General features: G+C 44.2%; 2 protein-coding genes and 1 long non-coding RNA gene across 3 annotated transcripts in view; 2 read left to right on the plus strand and 1 right to left on the minus strand.

Moving 5' to 3' along the window:
- The window catches only part of RPS27 (ribosomal protein S27), a 1,584-nt gene extending 616 nt beyond the window's left edge, over window positions 1-968 (plus strand). Inside the window, exons 2-4 of the mRNA XM_035009648.1 lie at window positions 127-235; window positions 491-601; window positions 876-968. Of these exons, the coding sequence (XP_034865539.1) occupies window positions 127-235; window positions 491-601; window positions 876-904 (249 nt within the window). The 3' untranslated portion in view covers window positions 905-968. The remainder of the gene's footprint in view (window positions 1-126; window positions 236-490; window positions 602-875) is intronic.
- Window positions 969-1,449: 481 nt separating this feature from the next.
- The window catches only part of NUP210L (nucleoporin 210 like), an 84,426-nt gene continuing 67,497 nt past the window's right edge, over window positions 1,450-18,378 (minus strand). The window contains exons 33-40 of the mRNA XM_035009649.1: window positions 16,015-16,151; window positions 10,625-10,751; window positions 8,077-8,226; window positions 6,449-6,699; window positions 5,024-5,228; window positions 2,318-2,422; window positions 1,774-1,848; window positions 1,450-1,690 (exon numbers count right to left, since the gene is read on the minus strand). Of these exons, the coding sequence (XP_034865540.1) occupies window positions 1,587-1,690; window positions 1,774-1,848; window positions 2,318-2,422; window positions 5,024-5,228; window positions 6,449-6,699; window positions 8,077-8,226; window positions 10,625-10,751; window positions 16,015-16,151 (1,154 nt within the window). The 3' untranslated portion in view covers window positions 1,450-1,586. The remainder of the gene's footprint in view (window positions 1,691-1,773; window positions 1,849-2,317; window positions 2,423-5,023; window positions 5,229-6,448; window positions 6,700-8,076; window positions 8,227-10,624; window positions 10,752-16,014; window positions 16,152-18,378) is intronic.
- LOC118013840 lies at window positions 1,557-4,733 on the plus strand. Its single transcript, XR_004680123.1, has 2 exons — window positions 1,557-2,448; window positions 2,567-4,733. It is a non-coding gene; the product is annotated as an uncharacterized LOC118013840 (long non-coding RNA).

Below are 18,378 nucleotides of genomic sequence, written 5' to 3' on the forward strand. Positions count from 1 at the left end.
GCGGGGGCGGGCGGCGCGCGGCCCGGGGCGGGGGTAAGATGGCGGCCCCGCTGTGGACGCCGGGCGGAGGGGGCTGCTGCTCCTGTGGCCGCCGGCGCCCTGACCGCGCCTGTCTGCCCCTTGTAGCTCGCGAAGGACCTCCTGCACCCGTCCCCGGAAGAGGAGAAGAGGAAGCACAAGAAGAAGCGCCTGGTGCAGAGCCCCAACTCCTACTTCATGGACGTGAAGTGCCCGGGTGAGGGGCGCCGCCCGCGGGGACGGGGACGGCGACGACTGGCGGGCGAGATGGTGGGCCCCCGGGGGCGGGGGCATGGCTGGCCCGACCGCTTCCGAGCGGGCTTGAACGTGCGCGTCTCGAGGGGACGGCGGACGGCGGGGGGCGGGACGTCGCGTCCCGACCGTTACCGCACGCGGGCTTGCGCTCGAGCAGAGAAAGGCGTGGGCGGGAAGTAAAGGTCCTAAGCCCCTGCTGCTCGGTGCTCCTTCCCAGGATGCTACAAGATCACCACCGTCTTTAGCCACGCGCAAACGGTAGTTCTGTGCGTCGGCTGCTCCACTGTCCTCTGCCAGCCCACGGGAGGAAAAGCAAGGCTTACAGAAGGTGAGCTGCTGGACGACCGGGGTCCCCTAAAGGTGGTGGGGAGTTGGAAGTCGTTCGTCCACACGCCTTCCTGCCCCAAAAAAGTAACGCTGAGGTTTAAAGCTGAGGCGGAGGAGTCCTAAAAGGGTCTTCGTTTGAGGTAGTGGTGAGTTTCTTAAACGACTGAAGTGGTAGCTACAGGCTTAGAAGGAAAGTAAAGATGCAGCTTTCTTGTGGGTGTGATGTTTTGTGGGGGTGGGGCAGGCTAAGTAACCTCGGAACCACCTTCTTCCAGGATGCTCCTTCAGGCGGAAGCAGCACTAAAAGCACCCTGAATCAAGATGAGTGCGACACTATCCCAATAAACAGATTTTGGATACGTCCCGTTCATTGTCTTTGTTTTACTGCTAGGAAGTTCCTACCTCAAGTACTCAGGGGCAACCAGAGGAGTGGACTGCTAGAGTCACTTGGGGCAAGTAAGTGGCCAAGTACTTAAGTCTATTTGGGACATTTCTGTCCAGCTAGGCTCACCGAGTAAATCTTTGGAACTTGATAAAAACACGGGATACTATGTAAATGGACATTTTCTTTCACTTTTATGTTTTCATAGCGTTAAGAATTGACAGTTCAGGGCGCCTGGGTGGCTCAGTCGGTTAAGCGACTGCCTTCGGCTCAGGTCATGATCCTGGAGTCCCGCATCGGGCTCCCTGCTCGGCGGGGGGTCTGCTGCTTCCTCTGACCCTCCTCCCTCTCATGCTCTCTCTCATTCTCTCTCTCTCAAAAATAAATAAAATCTTAAAAAAAAAAAAAGACAGCCAAAAGAAACCAATCTGGCCAAAAAAATATCAATTAAAAAAAAAAAAAAAGAATTGACAGTTCACCTTTAACATACCACCTTGGCGCAGAACAGCTTAGGATCTTTTATTTACAGTTTTCAGAAGCCTATCTAGTTTGGGGGCTTATGGCTTCAGTCCTCTACAGTTGAGGGGATTTGTCCAAGTGGAGGTTAGTGCCTTACACTCCATAGCCAGTGTTGTAGCCGTCTCGGGCCTGCTGGGGGTTGTGGACTCATGAAAGGTAGGGGAGAACGTGTGGTGGAGGTATAAGAACCTAGGAGTAAAAAAGAAACAGATGAAGTGTGAATAAAACGTGGATATTTGAGCTTTTCAGAGGTGAGGGTGGTTATTCTTTACCTGGTTGTGGTGTTCCTAGAGTTGGTACATAAACAACTGGAACTGTCTGTATCTTGTTTAAGAAGGCATTATACGCTGGAAAAAGAACAAGGCAGATGTCACCATTATTTCAAGGCTTAGCGGTGGTTTCCACTTCCAGGTGGGGTTCTGTCCTATGCACTTTACTGCTTCTTGGTGGTAAGTTGAGCAGGACCTTTTGTCCACTAGATGACTAGGGAGGCTGAATGAGTTCCAACTGCTTGTCACAAGTGAGATGTGATGAACAACTAATTTTCATCCTCATAGTTGGTGAAATTAAACATTTTTTATTTGACACAGAGAGCACAAGCAGGGGGAGTGGCAGGCAGACAGGGGTAGAGGGAGAAGCAGGCTCCGCTAAGCAAGGAGCCCGATGTGGGGCTCGATCCCAGGACGCTGGGATCATGACCTGAGCCAAAGGCAGTTGCTTAACCAACTGAGCCACCCAGGCGCCCTAACTGGTGAAACTAAATGAAGGCAGTTTCTAAGTCAAAAGTCCATGTTGCTGAATGTAAGGGCTCCTTACCTAGAAAGATGAAAGCTGTTGATGCCAGCACTGTGAAGAGGGTAAAGAGGATGGCCTGGTGAGAACCCAGGAGCTTCTGGAGGATACCTGAATCTTCACACTGATCTGTGCATTGGTCAGAACAATAAAAGGTAATAGTTACTTAAAGCATTCAGGGCAGGTGGCTGTGTTTAAAAACACATGGTCCTGGGTATCTAGCAGAAGCTCTCAAAACCCAGCCCTCTGGGAAACTGTTTTGCTTCTTAACAGAGGTGAATTATGTACCTGGTTCCTCCACCTCTTTTTCGCTTGTTCCTATCTCCCAAACTTTGAGTCTTGTATTTCTTCTCAACTTACAAATGGATAGGTGAGTACTCTACGACCTAAAGATGCCGGTTAACCTTTCCTGTGAGTTTTTAATTCCTAGTGACTTGCTTCTCTTCACCGAATTTGTGGTTGTGGTACCTGAACTTCCAGTTCTAGTCCCTCTAACCTGAAACCTTTATTTGGATCACCAGCCACCTTTTAAATCCAGGGGTCCCCTTGTCATTCCTTCCTTAGGACGTCCTTTCTAGGGAGCATTCGGATTTTTGTACAACACTGTCCCCAATGAAACCTGAGACTCGTGTTTTTGAAGCACACTTGACATTTTACTTCGGTTGTTTCCGATGTTTCAGTGTCCAGAAAGGAACACCTGTCCCAGCAGACTCCCCTGAACTTGCAGGTCTCCCCAAATATCTCCTACTGTCACCAGGCCCTCCTACGGAGTTCCTAGTCTGCGTCCCTAGTGTAGGCCCTCTAACTTTTGGACTTGGAACTGGTCTTCTCATGGTACTTTGTTTCAGAACTGTTTACAAACTGCCTTGCTCTGAAGAACACTTTTGAGGCTGTTTGAAATAAAGTGCACTAAAAACAAGATCCTCTGTATTAATCCTTGATCAGGTCCAACTGTTGAAAGCTTTTGGCTTTCCAGTGTTTATACGGTAGGAGTCCAAATAAAACTTACGGACCATGATCAGCCTTTCCAATACCCCTTTGTTCCGGCTACAACGAACTATTTACTAGCTCCTTAATTAGGCCCCCCCCCCTTTTTTTTATGTTAATCCCCAGGCCCTGTCTTAAATCTGATTTCTGTACTAGGTACCATGCCTGGCATATACCAGTGGGCACTCAGCGTGCTTGTGTGAATAAGCTAGCTGAAGACTGGGTTGGGGTTTTTTTTGTCTGACCACTCCTACCCACCATGGTTGTACTGTTCCCACTGGTCCCTCTTACTTAGCTCTGAGAAGTGCGGGGGTTCTTAACCATTTATTGTGCCATGAGCAACTTGGGCAGTACGGTGAAACCCATGGATCCTATCTCAAAAAATAAAACGTGTAGGAATAAAAGGAAACCCAGTTATATCAAAGTTAACCAAAATGTAAAAAACATTGTGATATAGCTATGTATATACAATACACTTAATAAGATGTTAAAAAGACCTTTTTTTGAGTGCTTTAGTAACAAAGATCTAGGCTCAGGTCTGATAACTACTGTAATTTTTATGTAACTTTGAAGTGAATTTTGAGATCTAATAATTGGAACATGAAAATATCTGAATTCTGTTGGTGACAGAGTCACACATATTGCTATTGCTGTGGTTTCTTGCCTATATTCGTAAAATCAGTGGAAATGGAAACTTTATTGAGAGATTAGTTGAAAATAAAGATGCAGTTTTTCCCCCTCATTGAAGGTCATGGGCACCTGGAATTCCATCCATGGACCCTTGCAGAAACCCATTTAAAAAACTCTAGATTTTAAAACTCCCAACAGAAAGAACAGAGTTGAACACTGTTTCTAGTCCTGGGACCTTGAGCATCTCAATTTGTTCAATTCTTAAAGGGAAAAACATCTACTTTAGAGTTACGAGACAACAGATGCACATAAAATGCACTTAGGGTATTGGCCAGTACGTATCAGGTACTTGTAGAAACAGACCTTCCTTCCATTGGAGATGAATGGGGGTTCAGTCCACTTCACTCCTAGTTAATTCAAAGAACACTTTCTCTGGAGGGATGGGCAGGTAGCGGTGGCAGTATAAGGAGGATGATTCTTTGGCTTTCCTAACACTTTTCCATGACTACACATGTTCCCATCCCACCCAGACTGGGCATAGTTTCTAAACTGAGTAATGGCTAGAATCAGGATTTTTGGAAAGCAGTCTTAGTTCTAGGACTATCACCATTTGCCCATTGCCTGATGCAAAAAGATCTGCCAGAGATTTTTGAAGAAAAACATTTATCAAGAGGTTTAAAACAGGAAAATAGTACACTTAACAAGGCTGAGAAGTTCTTAAGTTGATAACTACTCTTAAATATGTAAGTTAAGTAGAATATCTTGATGGTGAGAAGAGAGCTTCCTGAAGGTGATGTTATAGGTAGGCTTGGAAAATAAAGATCAATGCCCCAGCTAGTTTGAGTAATCTCGGTCAAGTGGCTGAATGTTTCTCATTAACTAAGCAATACATTCTGTGGTCTTTCCTACTCTAGATTAAAAACAGGAGCCCCAGGGTGCCTGGGTGGCTCAGTCAAGCCTCTGCCTTTGGCTCATGACCCCAGAGTTTGGGCATCTGGCTCCCTGCTCAGTGGAGAGCCTGCTTCTCCCTCTGCCCCTCACCCAGCTTGCTCTCTCTGCCTCTCTCAAATAAAATCTTGAAAACAAAACACACCAGGAGCCCCCAGTGCTCACCTGCACCAGACTTATCCTTCAGAGCTCTCACTAGCACAGCCTCACTTTGACTGGTGAGCTCACAGGAAATATTGATGAAAATGGGTGATGCCATCTGCTGAAGGGAGGTGAAGTTGACTGCTCTTACGGGATAGACAGCCAGGCCAGGCGTGAGGGAAGACTGCCTGTGGCCAGAGACCACTAGAACTGGGGAGCTAGGGAAGACCTTGGAGAAAAGAAGATGACACTTGTTTGCATCAATATTGCATTCCAATCTTAAACGTACAATAAGATCCCTGTATTTCTAGTTAGCAATCTGAAGATAAGTCATCTGCTTTTCCACACAGATGTGTTGAAGTAGATAAGGGAAGAAAATGATTTGTGAAAGGCGCCTGGGTGGCTCAGTCGGTTAAGCGTCAGCCTTCAGCTCAGGTCATGATCCCGGGGTCCTGGGATTGAGCTCCACATCGGGCTCCCTGCTCAGCAGGGAGCCTGCTTCTCCCTCTCCCTCTGCCCCTTCCCCTGGCTTGTGTGCACTCTCCTTCTCTCTCTCAAATAAAATCTTAAAAAAAAAAAAATCTGTGGGCGCCTGGGTGGCTCAGTTGGTTAAGCGACTGCCTTCGGCTCAGGTCATGATCCTGGAGTCCCGGGATCGAGTCCCGCATCGGGCTCCCTGCTCGGCGGGGAGTCTGCTTCTCCCTCTGACCCTCCTCCCTCTCATGCTCTCTGTCTCTCATTCTCTCTCTCTCTCAAATAAATAAATAAAAAATCTTAAAAAAAAAAAAAAAAGATCTGTGAGAATAAAATTGGCTTCAAAAACGTTTTAAACTAGGGTTGCCTGTGTGGCTCTGTCGGTTCAACATCCGACTCTTGAATTCGGCTCAGGTCCTGATCTCACAGCTGGAGGGATCCAGCCCTGTGTTGGGCTCCACACTTAGCAGGGGTCTGCTTGGATATTCTCTCCCTCTGTCCCCCCTCTCACATACACTCCCTCTTTCTCAAACAAATCTTAAAGTTTTGGGTGCCTGGGTGGCTCAGTTAAATGTCTGCCTTTGGCTCAGCTCATGATCCCAGGCTCCTGGGATTGCACCTCACATCAGCGGGGAGCCTGCTTCTCCCTCTCCCACTGTCCCTCTCTCCGCTCATGCTCTCTTTCTCAAATCTTAAAAAAAAAAAAAAAAAAATTCTAAACTAGAATTCTAAAGATCATTTAGGATGATACTAGTATCTTTCAGACTGACAAAGCTCATGACCTAAATTTTGGACTCTGGGAGTACCCGGGCATTGTGAAGAGGACAGGTTTTCTTCATTCTAAGAGCCCTCCCCCCTTGTGGTGAATTTTATCAAAGTCATTCCATAACTGTTCCTTTGCCCTTGGACTAGGAATGAGGACTCCTTTTTCAAAACCTTGATCTCAGTTATGTTCTGGTTCAGTGCTTCACATACCTCTAGCTTCTCAAGAACTCTGTCCACCCCCAGCACTCTTATCTCCCCGATGTCTTGTCTGTGGCTAAGAATCAATTCTGACTGGTTGATGTAAAAGGCTGGGATGAAAGGAATGAGGATTCTTTGCATTCCATTCTTGTTCCGTTCACTGACCAGTGTGGCCCACCCATAGACTGAGGTGTCAGCCACGCTGAGGGCCTGGAGCAGCTCTTCTGACTGGGGTCGAACCTTGATTAGGCAGACATAAACCCCTGAAGAAAAGATGAAAAACTGAGCGGGGAAGGTTCGGAGGCTCTATTGAGCCAACTGGCTTAAAATAGGAAGGAAAAATGGAAGCAAGTTCAGAAGAAAATGTGAACTCAACTTTCTGAGTGTTCACTATTAGCAGACTGTTGGCCATTGTGGGGGAAGGACACCGAAGAAAAACAGTCCCAGGCAACCCACAGTTGAACTTGTTGCTTAAATCAACATGTCAGGGAGTAGTAAATAACACAGTACAAACAGAAATTAAGGGGATATAGAATGAAGTAACCAAGAGTTGCCAAGATTAGGAAAGGGTTTGTGAAAGATGCTTTGAGCATGGCTTAGTCACTTCTCTGTCAAACCGTATCTTGATGGAAGTATTGTTGTTCTAGTTATCCAGGCTCACACTCAGCTGTCTTTTCATAGACACCCTTTCCTTCATTCCTAAATCCAACCATCCTCCAAATTTTGCTAACTCATCTTTTGAAATGTCTGACACCTGTTAGTATCTCCCTGTTACTCTGGGCTAGACCCTCATCAGTTCATGCTTGGATTATTGCAGTGGCCCCTTCACTGGCCTTCTTGCCTCCTACTCTTCCCTCTCCGTTCTGTCCTACCGAGCTCCAGGCTCTCAACTGCCTGGGATGTCCTGGCCTCTGGCCTCTTCACATCTAGCTCACTCTTAGTCACCCTTCCACAGGCCTTGCTGTGTAAAACCACACTCTAACCCCCAGGTTTGAGGTAGATGCTCCTCTTCTCTTTCTGCCTCTACAGCATCCCATGCATCTCTATTCTGACGGATCACCCTGCGCAGCACTGGTGAAAAGGAAGAGCCCTGTCTTGCTCCCCTGTGTACACCTAGCGCGTGTCCTGGCACCAGGCATTCTGTTTAGTGTCCACCAGTTTGCTGAGTGAGCCTTCCTTCAGTGGCTGCTCATTATTCACACCATCCTGCCTAGCCTTGGAGCAGAAGGCCTTGGGCAGTAGCACTATCCTATTTATGCCTTACGTTTGACATGAATCCTCTCATTTTTAGATTAGGTGATTCATATGAAATTCCAATGTCATGCCTATTTCTACTTTATGCTAGTTAATGCTATTCTGCTTGGAATATCCTTCAGTTCAACAATAAACACTCAAAACACTGCTACTTCCTGGGGTTAAAAAGATGATCCAAGCCCAGAGATAACAGGGACTAGCAAAAAAGAAAATGGAAGACTATAATAGAAAAGCACAGGGTATTACAGAGATTAAACAAAAATGCTGGTTGAGAAAGTTTCCACAGTTATAGAGCAGATGAAGCTGGAAAGTGTAAATGCAATCTAATAAGCAAGTGACAACTACAGAGATGGAAACGGGCACCAGACCCAGCTGGTGGGACCCACCTTTCTCCATGCTGAAACCTGCATGGACATGGAAGATTTTGCTTGCTGGGATGTCTAGCAAAGTATTACTGAACTGCACATGGCACAGCACGAGGGTCTCAGGAAGAAGTATTGTTGTAATGGCCAAGGCCTGACTTGGGGTACAGGATCCTAATAAGCAGAAAAGAGATAAATAACGGTCATAAGATTTATAAAAGAGGAGACTTATATAAAGGCAGTAGTTTGATTTAAAAAAAAGAGGCAGGGCGCCTGGGTGGCTTAGTCTGTGGAGCATCTGACTCTTGATTTTGGCTCAGGTCATGATCCAAGGTTGTGAGATCCGAGCCCCGTGCTGGGCTCTGCGCTCACTGGGGAGTCTGCTTGAGATTCTCTCTCTCAAATAAATACATCTCTCTTTTTTTTTTAAAGGATTTTATTTACTTATTTAAGAGAGAGAGAGAGCACAAGCAGAGGGGAGGGCCAAGCACACTCCCCGCTGAGCAGGGAGCCTGACACAGGGCTCCATCCCAGGACTCCAGGATCATGACCTGAGCCAAAGGAGACACTTAACCAACTGAGCCACTCAGATGCCCCTCAAATAAATAAATCTTAAAAAAAGGTGGGGGGGAAGGGGAGGCATCTAGCTGGCTCAGTCAGAGGAGCATGCCAACTCTTGATCTCAGGGTTGTGAGTTCGAGCCCCATGATGGGTGCAGAAATTACTTAAATAAAAACTTAAAAAAAATAGCAAAAAAGAGGGGTCAGTTCTGTCTGATTAGGCCAGCCCTGTTGGCTCCTGCTACAATCAAGATGAAAGAACAGTCTAAGACCCTATTACTATAGCGGGGCTTCCATTATCAATATCGTAGTTGGGGTCCTCTTTCAAAAGTTTTTGGAATTCATCAGTGGGAATGAGACAGATTCCAGGGAAACTGGACAGCTATTACAGTTGGGAGGTATCTTTTCAGTCTAGGAAGTTTCATTTTCCATAACCGATGGCAGTGTGATTCAAATTAGAGATCTCTAGAATTTTATTACAAATGGTATCTTAAACAGGAGCCACACAGCCAACAAGAAATGGATAGCTGCAATGGATGGCATTCTAGATTAAATAGGAACTGGTATCCTGTTAACAAGATTTTCCCCTGCACAGTTTCTTAATGGTCTCAGTTTGCTGAAGTTCTTTCTCAGCTGCCAGTAGTCTGGTGACCATTTTCATCTTTTGGAGACTTATCAGCAATATCAAAGGAGTTGTTTCATGAGGTTTCATAATAAAATAAGTTGTGGTTTTAGAAAGATTCTTGGGGGAAAAAATTGCAATCTGTAAATCATAAGGCAGACAACGAGTATGTTGTAAATATTTAGTACTTTGTAAAAGAACCTGGAAAACTTTAAAAATCAAATATTTATATATACTTAGATTATACTTATGATAAAATTAAGTAAGTATCTAATGTGAAAAGAAAATAAGTGCTTAAAAATTGAAGGACAAAAAGGGCAATTAGACTTTAAATTTTATAGACAGTAATTATATTTTGAACTTCTTGGTTTTTTGCATGTTCTCTTGACAAAAAAAAAAAAAGAATGAAAGAATTTATGTGGACTTTGGAGTGGGACAGATCTACCAATTCTGCCACTAACTAGTTGTTACCTTGTACATGTTACTTGCTCTCAGATTCAGTATTTCTCATTTTTAAAATGATGATAATTACTATATATGATTGTTAAATGAGGGGTGCCTGGGTGGCTCAGTCGGTTAAACGTCCGACTCTTGATCTCAGCTCAGATCTGGATCTCAGGGTTGTGAGTTCAAGCCCCATGTTGGGTACTGGGCCTGGAGCCTACTTAAAAAAAAAAAAAAAAAGATTGTTAAATGAGATAAAATATATAAAAACTGCTAACATAGCACCTAGAATCTATTAGGAATTTCTTGTATTTTAGTTTTCTTTTCTCCCCCACTTTTTAAAAATTCTAAAAATATTTTATTATTTTTTAAAAGTAATCTATGCAAAATGTGGGGCTTGAACTCATGACCCTGAGATCAAGAATCTCATGCTCCTCTGAGCCAGCTAGGCACCCCCCCCGCACCTTTTATTGACAGTAAATTATAGCCCAGTACAGAACAAAAAAACATACAAAATAAATTTGCTGAGCAAATAACACTTAAGATGTCGCCTAGTCCAGCAATTCTTAAATCTAGGGAAGGTGGAAAAGAGTTGGATCTTAGGCCTTATCCCAAACTTATTAACTATTTGGATGGAGCCTAAGACCATATTTTTTAAAAATTTCCTTGGGTAACCTTGAAAATCAGCCATATTTGGAAATCCCTGGTTTAGGCCACCTCTCAGGCAAGGTTATAACTAGAAAAACAACAGTGACTAGGTTTAGCCTATATCAAAACCTGGTATCCAATCATTTGTGAGGTCATAGCTGTCAATGATTTATTTGTTAAAGGTGGAGTCAATTTTGAAATAAAAGGAAATATGGATTGCTAGTCTAAGGGGTAAATGAGTTGAACGAAGATGGGAATGATGGCAACAATCACCCAGACCTATAAAGAAACTCCTGACCTTTAAGATTAGCACCATTTCTGCCAGTGGTGATGAAGAGCTTGAACACAGTTGAATTGGGGGTATTGGTGAGGTAGGTCTTGAGGTCATAACTGAGTGTTAATCTTGATGATGCATTGACCACCACCTGTCAGCAAACCAAAGGAAAATCTGTACCTAAGTTCTTAGAAAATATTGTTCTCTCCATCTCTACCCTTCATAACTTATTCAACCAAAAGCATCCATTTCACACAAGTGCAAACTGCCCTTCTACTTCATCACATATTTAAGAACCACAAAACCTGTTTACCTTTGAGAAGAAAATAACTTTTTTTTCCTAAAAGGAGGTCTTTGTCCATTATTCTGTTTGACATCTTCCCTTTGGATGACTCCCTATTAAAATGCCTTTAGGGGGCGCCTGGGTGGCTCAGTTGTTAAGCGTCTGCCTTCGGCTCAGGTCAGGATCCCAGAGTCCTGGGATCGAGCCCTGCGTCAGGCTCTCTGCTCAGCAGGAAGCCTGCTTCTCCCTCTCCCACTCCCCCTGCTTGTGTTCCTGCTCTCACTATCTCTGTCGAATAAATAAATAAAATCTTAAAAAAAAAAAAATGCCTTTAAAGACAACTGCAACTTTCTTTAGTTTCATATAATCTCAGCCCTTTCTGAAACTTCAAAGTAGTTTGTTTCTCTCAATATACTTGTAATGTTCTGTCTTGTACTGTAGGTATTTTTATTTTTGTTAAAAATCACTCCTATTAGAATCTAAGTTCTTCAACTGAGAACCCTAATTTATCTTTGTATATGCTGTACTGTGCCTTGTATTTAAGGCAAGTGCTTAATGATTACAATGAGAGAAAATAATGATGGCCCTCTCCCCCAAATATTAACTTAAATGTATATTATCTTGTCATTATATCATTATGTCATTATTAGTGACACTATGTAATTACATTAAATGTATATTGTATTATAATACAGTCTCCTCAGTACTACCACAAATTTTTGTTTTTTGTTTTTTTTTTCAAATATTCAAGAACCTTGAAACCGAGTTAGTGACATTAAATTCTTAGTAAGGGAAGGAGTTTTGTCTTTTTCATCTTTGTGTTTCCAGTCTGGCACAGGGCTGACACAGAAGAGGCCTCAATGAGGGACTGCTAGTTAGTGATTAAATGATTATTTTACAAAGTACACAAACTAGGATACGACCTTTTGACATCTCTGGAGCCTCTGACAGCACAGACCAGTTCCTCCCTCATCACCCCCTTTCTCTTTGCTTTCCTAGCACTGAAAACCCTTCTCAAACTCCTCAAGTTGTCTTCTCATGCTGCCTCTGTCCCCAGCCCTTTTGTCTGCTCACCATACAAGTTCTCTTTAGATGTTATCTAATTTTCCCTTTGTACCTTTATAAACTTTTGCTGAAGCCACCCTGATTTATTCATTGGTCTTCAAGCAACACCTACTTTTATTTGGCTTTGCACATCTATGCCTTTAGTCTAAAATGCCTTCTCTTTTTGGGGCGCTTGAGTGGCTCAGTCGGTTAAGCACCTGACTCTTGGTTTTGGCTCAGGTCATGATCTCAGGATCGTGATCTCGGGGTTGTGAGATTGAACCCCAAGACCACCTCTGCGCTTGGTGGGGAGTCTGCTTGAGATTCTCTCTCTCCCTCTCCCCCTCCCCAACTCATGTGTGCTTTCTCTCTCAAATAAATCTTAAAAAAATAATTAAATGCCTTCTATTTTATCTGCCAAATTCCTAATCCTAAAGACTTTTTTTATTTTATTTATTTATTTGAGAGAGAGAGAATGAGAGACAGAGAGCACGAGAGAGGGAAGAGGGTCAGAGGGAGAAGCAGACTCCCCGCTAAGCAGGGAGCCCGATGTGGGACTCGATCCCGGGACTCCAGGATCATGACCTGAGCCGAAGGCAGTCGCTTAACCAACTGAGCCACCCAGGCGCCCTTATTTTATTTTTTTAAAAGGATTTTATTTATTTAAACAGAGAGCAAACACAAGCAGGGGGAGCCACAGAGGCAGAGGGAGAAGCAGGCTCTCCACTGAGCAGGGAGCCCAATGCGGGGCTCAATCCCAGGACCCGGAGATCATGACCTGAGCAGAAGGCAGTCGCTTAACCAACTAAGCCACCCAGGCGCCCCAAGACTATTTTTGTGTGTGCCATGACTCAGATCTCAAGATGCAGTTTAAATGTCACTTCTAGAAAATTTAGCCTTACTGTCTAAGCAGAATTAAGTGACTTTCTTTCTTCTGTATTTTTTTTTAAAAGACTTATCTACCTCTTTGAGAGAGAATTCAGGAGTGGGGGAGGAGCAGAGGGAGAGGGCGAGAAGCAGACTCTGCGCTGAGTACAGAGCCTGACTCAGAACTCAGTCCCACAACCCTGAGATTACGACCCAAGCCAAAATCAAGAGTCAAACGCTTAACTGACTGAGCCACGCAGGTGCTCCTCTTCTGTATTTTCCTTTTTTTTTTTTTTTAAGATTTTATTTATTTATTTGAGAGAGAGAGAGCATGAGCAGGGAGAGGGGCAGGAGAGCAGAGAGAAGCAGACTCCCCACTGGGCAGGGAGCCCGATAATGGGCTTTGATCCCAGGACCTTGAAATCATGACCTGAACTGAAGGCAGACGTTTAACCTGTTGAGCCACCCAGGCATCCTCCTCCCCCTAAGTTTTTTTTTAAGCTGTACATCCAGTCACATGCCTCCCCCAGGCATGTCTGGACTCCAGGAGCACTTCTGACATGTCACTTGTAAAGCAATGGTCATTTATGTTGTAGTTATTTAAACTGTCTACATGTAATTATTTCCGTCACCACTAGACTGTGAATTCCTTATAATAAGGCACTAGATACCATGTGGGCACATACTGGGCAATTTACTCATCTATAAAATTGGGATAATACTTTGCAGGGTTGTGAAGATTAAAAGTGAGTTATACTGGATGTAAAATCAAAATTTAAAAGAACAGATGCAGGGGCGCCTGGGTGGCTTAGTCATTAAGCATCTGCCTTCGGCTCAGGTCATGATCTCAGGGTCTTGGGATCGAGCCCTGCACCAGGCTCCCTGCTCGGCGGGAAGCCTGCTTCTCTCTCTCCCACTCCCCCTGCTTGTGTTCCCTCTCTCGCTGTGTTTCTCTCTGTCAGAAAATAAATCTTAAAAAAAAATGGGTAATGATTGAGTACTATCTCAGTTCAATTTATTTAAATAAATAAATAAATAAATCTTTAAAAAACAAAAAATCCCCACAAAAAACAGATGCAAAATGCCAAGCCCATAGTAGATGCTCAACAAACGATAGCGGTTACATTTGAGTAATGAAAAGAGGAACAAACAGAGGAGGGAGACCCAACATGTATTTAAGGGGAAAGAGAAAAGGCTTCATCAAGCCAATCCTTCACTTGTTCAACCATTTCACCTACTAAAGGATGTTGCTTCAGCAATTCTCCCTACTCCTACATCACATTTTCCCTTCTCTACTAAATCATTCCTAAATCATTTTTTCTCCCATCTCAAAAAATGATCAACAAAACAAAAATTTGACTCCAGTTCCTCACAGAGCTGTCTTACGCCCACCATCCACACGTCCTCTCAATTCTCCAGACTTCCACTCCCATCACTGCACTGAAGCCACTCATCAAAGTAACCACTCTGTACTGCGAACCCGTTAGTCTTTGTTTTCAGCTTACCTATCAGTAACATCTGACATGGCCGATCACTCCCTCCCTCCTTGAAATACAGGGATCCCTCCACTTTTCAAAAATTTGCATTAAGCCTCATCACTTTTATGAAAGACATTAATAAGTGGTTTCCCTAAGGAAAAGAAATCCAAAGAAGATTTTTACTTTTACAAAAAAAGGTAAAAAGTAAAAACAGCATTCAGCATTTGTTTTGCAGCAAGCCATTTACAGAGGCAGCGTGCACCCCAGGCCTCTTCCTTGGGAACCACACTCAGCAGCTTAGCACTCAGCCATGTAGCTTTTCTTTTTTTAAGATTTTATTTATTTATGAGAGAGAGAGAGAGTGAGCACGCCTGGGAGGGAGGAGCAGAGGGAGAGGGACAAGCAGACTCCACGCTGAGCATGGTGCCAGACGCAGGGCTCGATCTCAGGACCCTGGGATCACGATCTGAGCTGAAATCCAGTCAGATGCTTAACCTACTGCACCACCCAGGCAGGCGCCCCTCAAATGATGGCAATTCTGTCCTTTTAGTTATTGAGTCAAAACCCTGAAGTCATTTTTTTTTTTTTAAACTTCAAGTCATTCTTGTTTCTCTCAGACTTAATATAATCTGCCACGAAATTCTATTGGCTCCACCTGTAAAGTGCACTAGACTCTGACCAGCTTCTCCCCGCCTCCTCTGTTAGCAGCCTGGGCCCCGGTCCCCACCATATCTCACCTGGATCGCTGCGAGAGCAGTTTCCCAGCTTCAACCCTTGCCCCTACGGTCTGGTACCACCACGTTTGGGGGGGTTGGCACTGTTTTATTTATTTTTTATTTATTTTTAAATTTATTTTTAAAGATTCTATTTATTTATTTGAGAGAGAGAGAGACAGTGCACGAGCCAGGGGGAGGGGCAGAGGGAGAGAGAGAAGCAGACTCCCTGCCAAGCAGCGAGAACAATGCGGGGCCTCGATCCCAGGACCCTGAGATCGTGACCTGAGCCAAAGGCGGATGCCCAACCGACCGAGCTACCCAGACGCCCCTGATGTTGTTGTTTTAAAAATCATGTGCAGCTGAACAGGATACATGTGTATGACTATACCCCAATACATAATTAAAATATATTTTAAAAGATTTATTTATTTATTTATTTGAGCGGGGAGGGGCAGAGGGAGAGAGAGAATCTCAAGCTGACTCCCTACTGAGCACAGAGCCCGACATGGGGCTCAGTCTCACAACCCTGAGATCATGACCTGAGCCAAATCGCTGAACTGACTGAGCCACCCAGGCGCTCCACCACAGTGATATTTTATTTTTTATTTTTATTTTTTCTCGCCCCACCTCCCCCACAGTGATATTTTAAAGTATAAATCACACTAGTCATCCTTCTGAAACTTTTTTTTTTTGAGGAGAGAGCGAGCGAGCAGCGGGGAGAAGCAGTGTAAGAGGGAGAAGCAGGCTTCCCGCCGAGCAGGGAGCCCGAAGCAGGGCTCGATCCCAGGACCCTGAGATTATGACCCAGGCCGAAGGCAGATGCTTAATGACTAAGCCACCCAGGCGCCCCTTATTTATTTATTTTTCCTTCTGGTTAAAAATCCTAATCACTGTTTAGCTTTGTGTTCCAAAGTTTTCTGGCTGGCTTTATATCTGACATGTCAGTAGATTTCTTTTCCTGGGATGTGTATTCTATATGCATATCCCCAAATATGGAAATAGTCACCCTGGCCTCATTAGGGTTACCTCTCGATATGTTTTCACCACTCCTGGGATGTCATGAAAAACTGTTGTTATTCCTGGACTCCTGGCCACTCCCACTCCAGTGCCAGTGTCTGTCTGTAGAATGTTGTCAGCAGAAATCATCCATATCCCAGGTTCACCTAAGAAAAGACAAGAGAAGGCACTTGGTCACAACCTCTGATCTAAATGGATGGTCACTCTAACCTTATTCAGACTCTGTATCAGTAGACCATTCAAGCATACAGATATCTCTTCCTAGAAGGAACATCCAGCTTTGAAGATAACTTTATTTTCTGAATATCAGGCTCCCCTTTATATACCATCATACCCACAAAATAAAACAAGGATTACTAACCTTCAGAATCACAGAAGGAGCTACTTAGTTGGAGAATATAACTGTTCTTAGGGAAAAGGAAAAACTCTTTTTAACACAGGGATAACTCTCTTTCAGCTACTAATGGATATCAGCAGAAGACTGTGAGAAGGTGACAGCTGGTAGGAGAGAAGGTTTGTTTGCTTTGGCTTAAGTCTCAAGGTGGCAGAGGAATGCTACCTTGAATTTAGGTTAGAGTACTGATCCTGGCATTTGGTCCTTTTGCTTCCTCATTCAAAGTGGTATAGATTTAGGATGTCCAAGTATTCCAGAATGGAAGATAGAAGTACAGTCCTGACAAAATCTAGCAGAAGAGTCAAGTAACAGTGTTCTTTCACTGACAAGAGATTAACAATCATAAGATTGTAACTCTGTCAACCCTAAAGCAGGTCTAGCTCAATGGCCCTGGGTCCCTGGGTCCAAATCCAGATCTGAAGGTCAGTAATCCTTGTTTTATTTTGTGGGTATGATGGTATATAAAGGGGAGCCTGATATTCAGAAAATAAAGTTATCTCCAAAGCTGGATGTTCCTCCTAGGAAGAGATATCTGTATGCTTGAATGGTCTACTGATACAGAGTCTGAATAAGGTGAGTTAGTGGTGGTTGCTTACAAATCAGTCGTTACAGGATTTGGGGATCTGACCTGAGCTGAGTGGACTCCCTCTGAATCAAGCCCTAAATATATTGAATCTGGCCCCACGTCACATCACTATACCCAGACACATGGATCCAGTTCCCAGAAGAGGTCACAGAGCCACATACCACCCCCATCCAATCCTACTTGGATGGATTATTTGGATGCACGCACCCAGGCAGGGTACACTGTTTTGGAATATGCCTTCTGTAAACCCAGAGAATTAATACTCATTTCTTAACCAAAGACTGATGTCCTTGCACTCAGTAGTACTTCCTAGGGCAGAAATGCTTTGCTGATCAAGAGTATAGTTTAGCCCAGTACAAGGCCAAACCTTATTACGGGGATGATATATTTAAGAGTTAGGCCTTCAGATGTCCTTCACAAAACAGTGTACTCACAATTGGTTCCTAGAACTAAAGCTTTACTGCATTTTCCTTCATTCTTTACTGTTGTTCAATTTATCAATTACCCTCCTTCAGAAGCTGGGAATAAGGTACCCACACCACCTACATAATACAGTGAGCTATGCGATCAGGAGATGAGTGATCAATATTCCTAGAGAGGCCCTCAAGATTTTTTTCTTTTTTAAGATTTTATTTTTGGAGGCACCTGGGTGGCTCAGTTGGTTAAGCATCCAATTCTTGATTTTGGCTCAGGTCATGATCTCAGGGTCCTGGGATCAAGCCCCACCCTCAGGCTCTGGGCTCAGCGGGGTGTCTGCAATTTGATTCTCTCTCTCCCTCTGCCCCTCCCCCCACTACACTCTCTTAAATAATCTTTAAAAAGGGCGCCTGGGTGGCTCAGTTGGTTAAGCGACTGCCTTCGGCTCAGGTCATGATCCTGGAGTCCCTGGATCGAGTCCCGCATCAGGCTCCCTGCTCAGCAGGGAGTCTGCTTCTCCCTCTGACCCTCCTCCCTCTTGTGCGCTCTGTCTCTCATTCTCTCTCTCAAATAAATAAATAAAAATCTTTAAAAAAAAAAAAAATCTTTAAAAAAAATTTTTTTTAGAGTCGATTTTCCTTCTCCTCTTGAAACTTTTTTTTTTTTTTAAAGATTTTATTTATTTATTTGACACAGAGAGACACAGCGAGAGAGGGAATACAACAAGCAGGGGGAATGGGAGAGGGAGAAGCAGGCTTCCCGCGGAGCAGGGAGCCTGATGCGGGGCTCGATGCCAGGACCCTGGGATCATGACCTGAGCCGAAGGCAGACGCTTAACGACTGAGCCACCCAGGCGCCCCGAAACTTTTTTTTTTTTAAAGATTTTATTTATTTGTTTCAGAGAGAGAGAGAGAGAGCACGAGAAGGGTGAGGGTCAGAGGGAGAAGCAGACTCCCTGGTGAGCAGGGAGCCTGAT

The sequence above is a fragment of the Mirounga leonina genome, unplaced genomic scaffold (genome assembly GCF_011800145.1).
Source record: "Mirounga leonina isolate KUSES-001 unplaced genomic scaffold, KU_Mleo_1.0 Mir_154, whole genome shotgun sequence".
Classification (NCBI taxonomy): Eukaryota; Metazoa; Chordata; class Mammalia; order Carnivora; family Phocidae; genus Mirounga; species Mirounga leonina.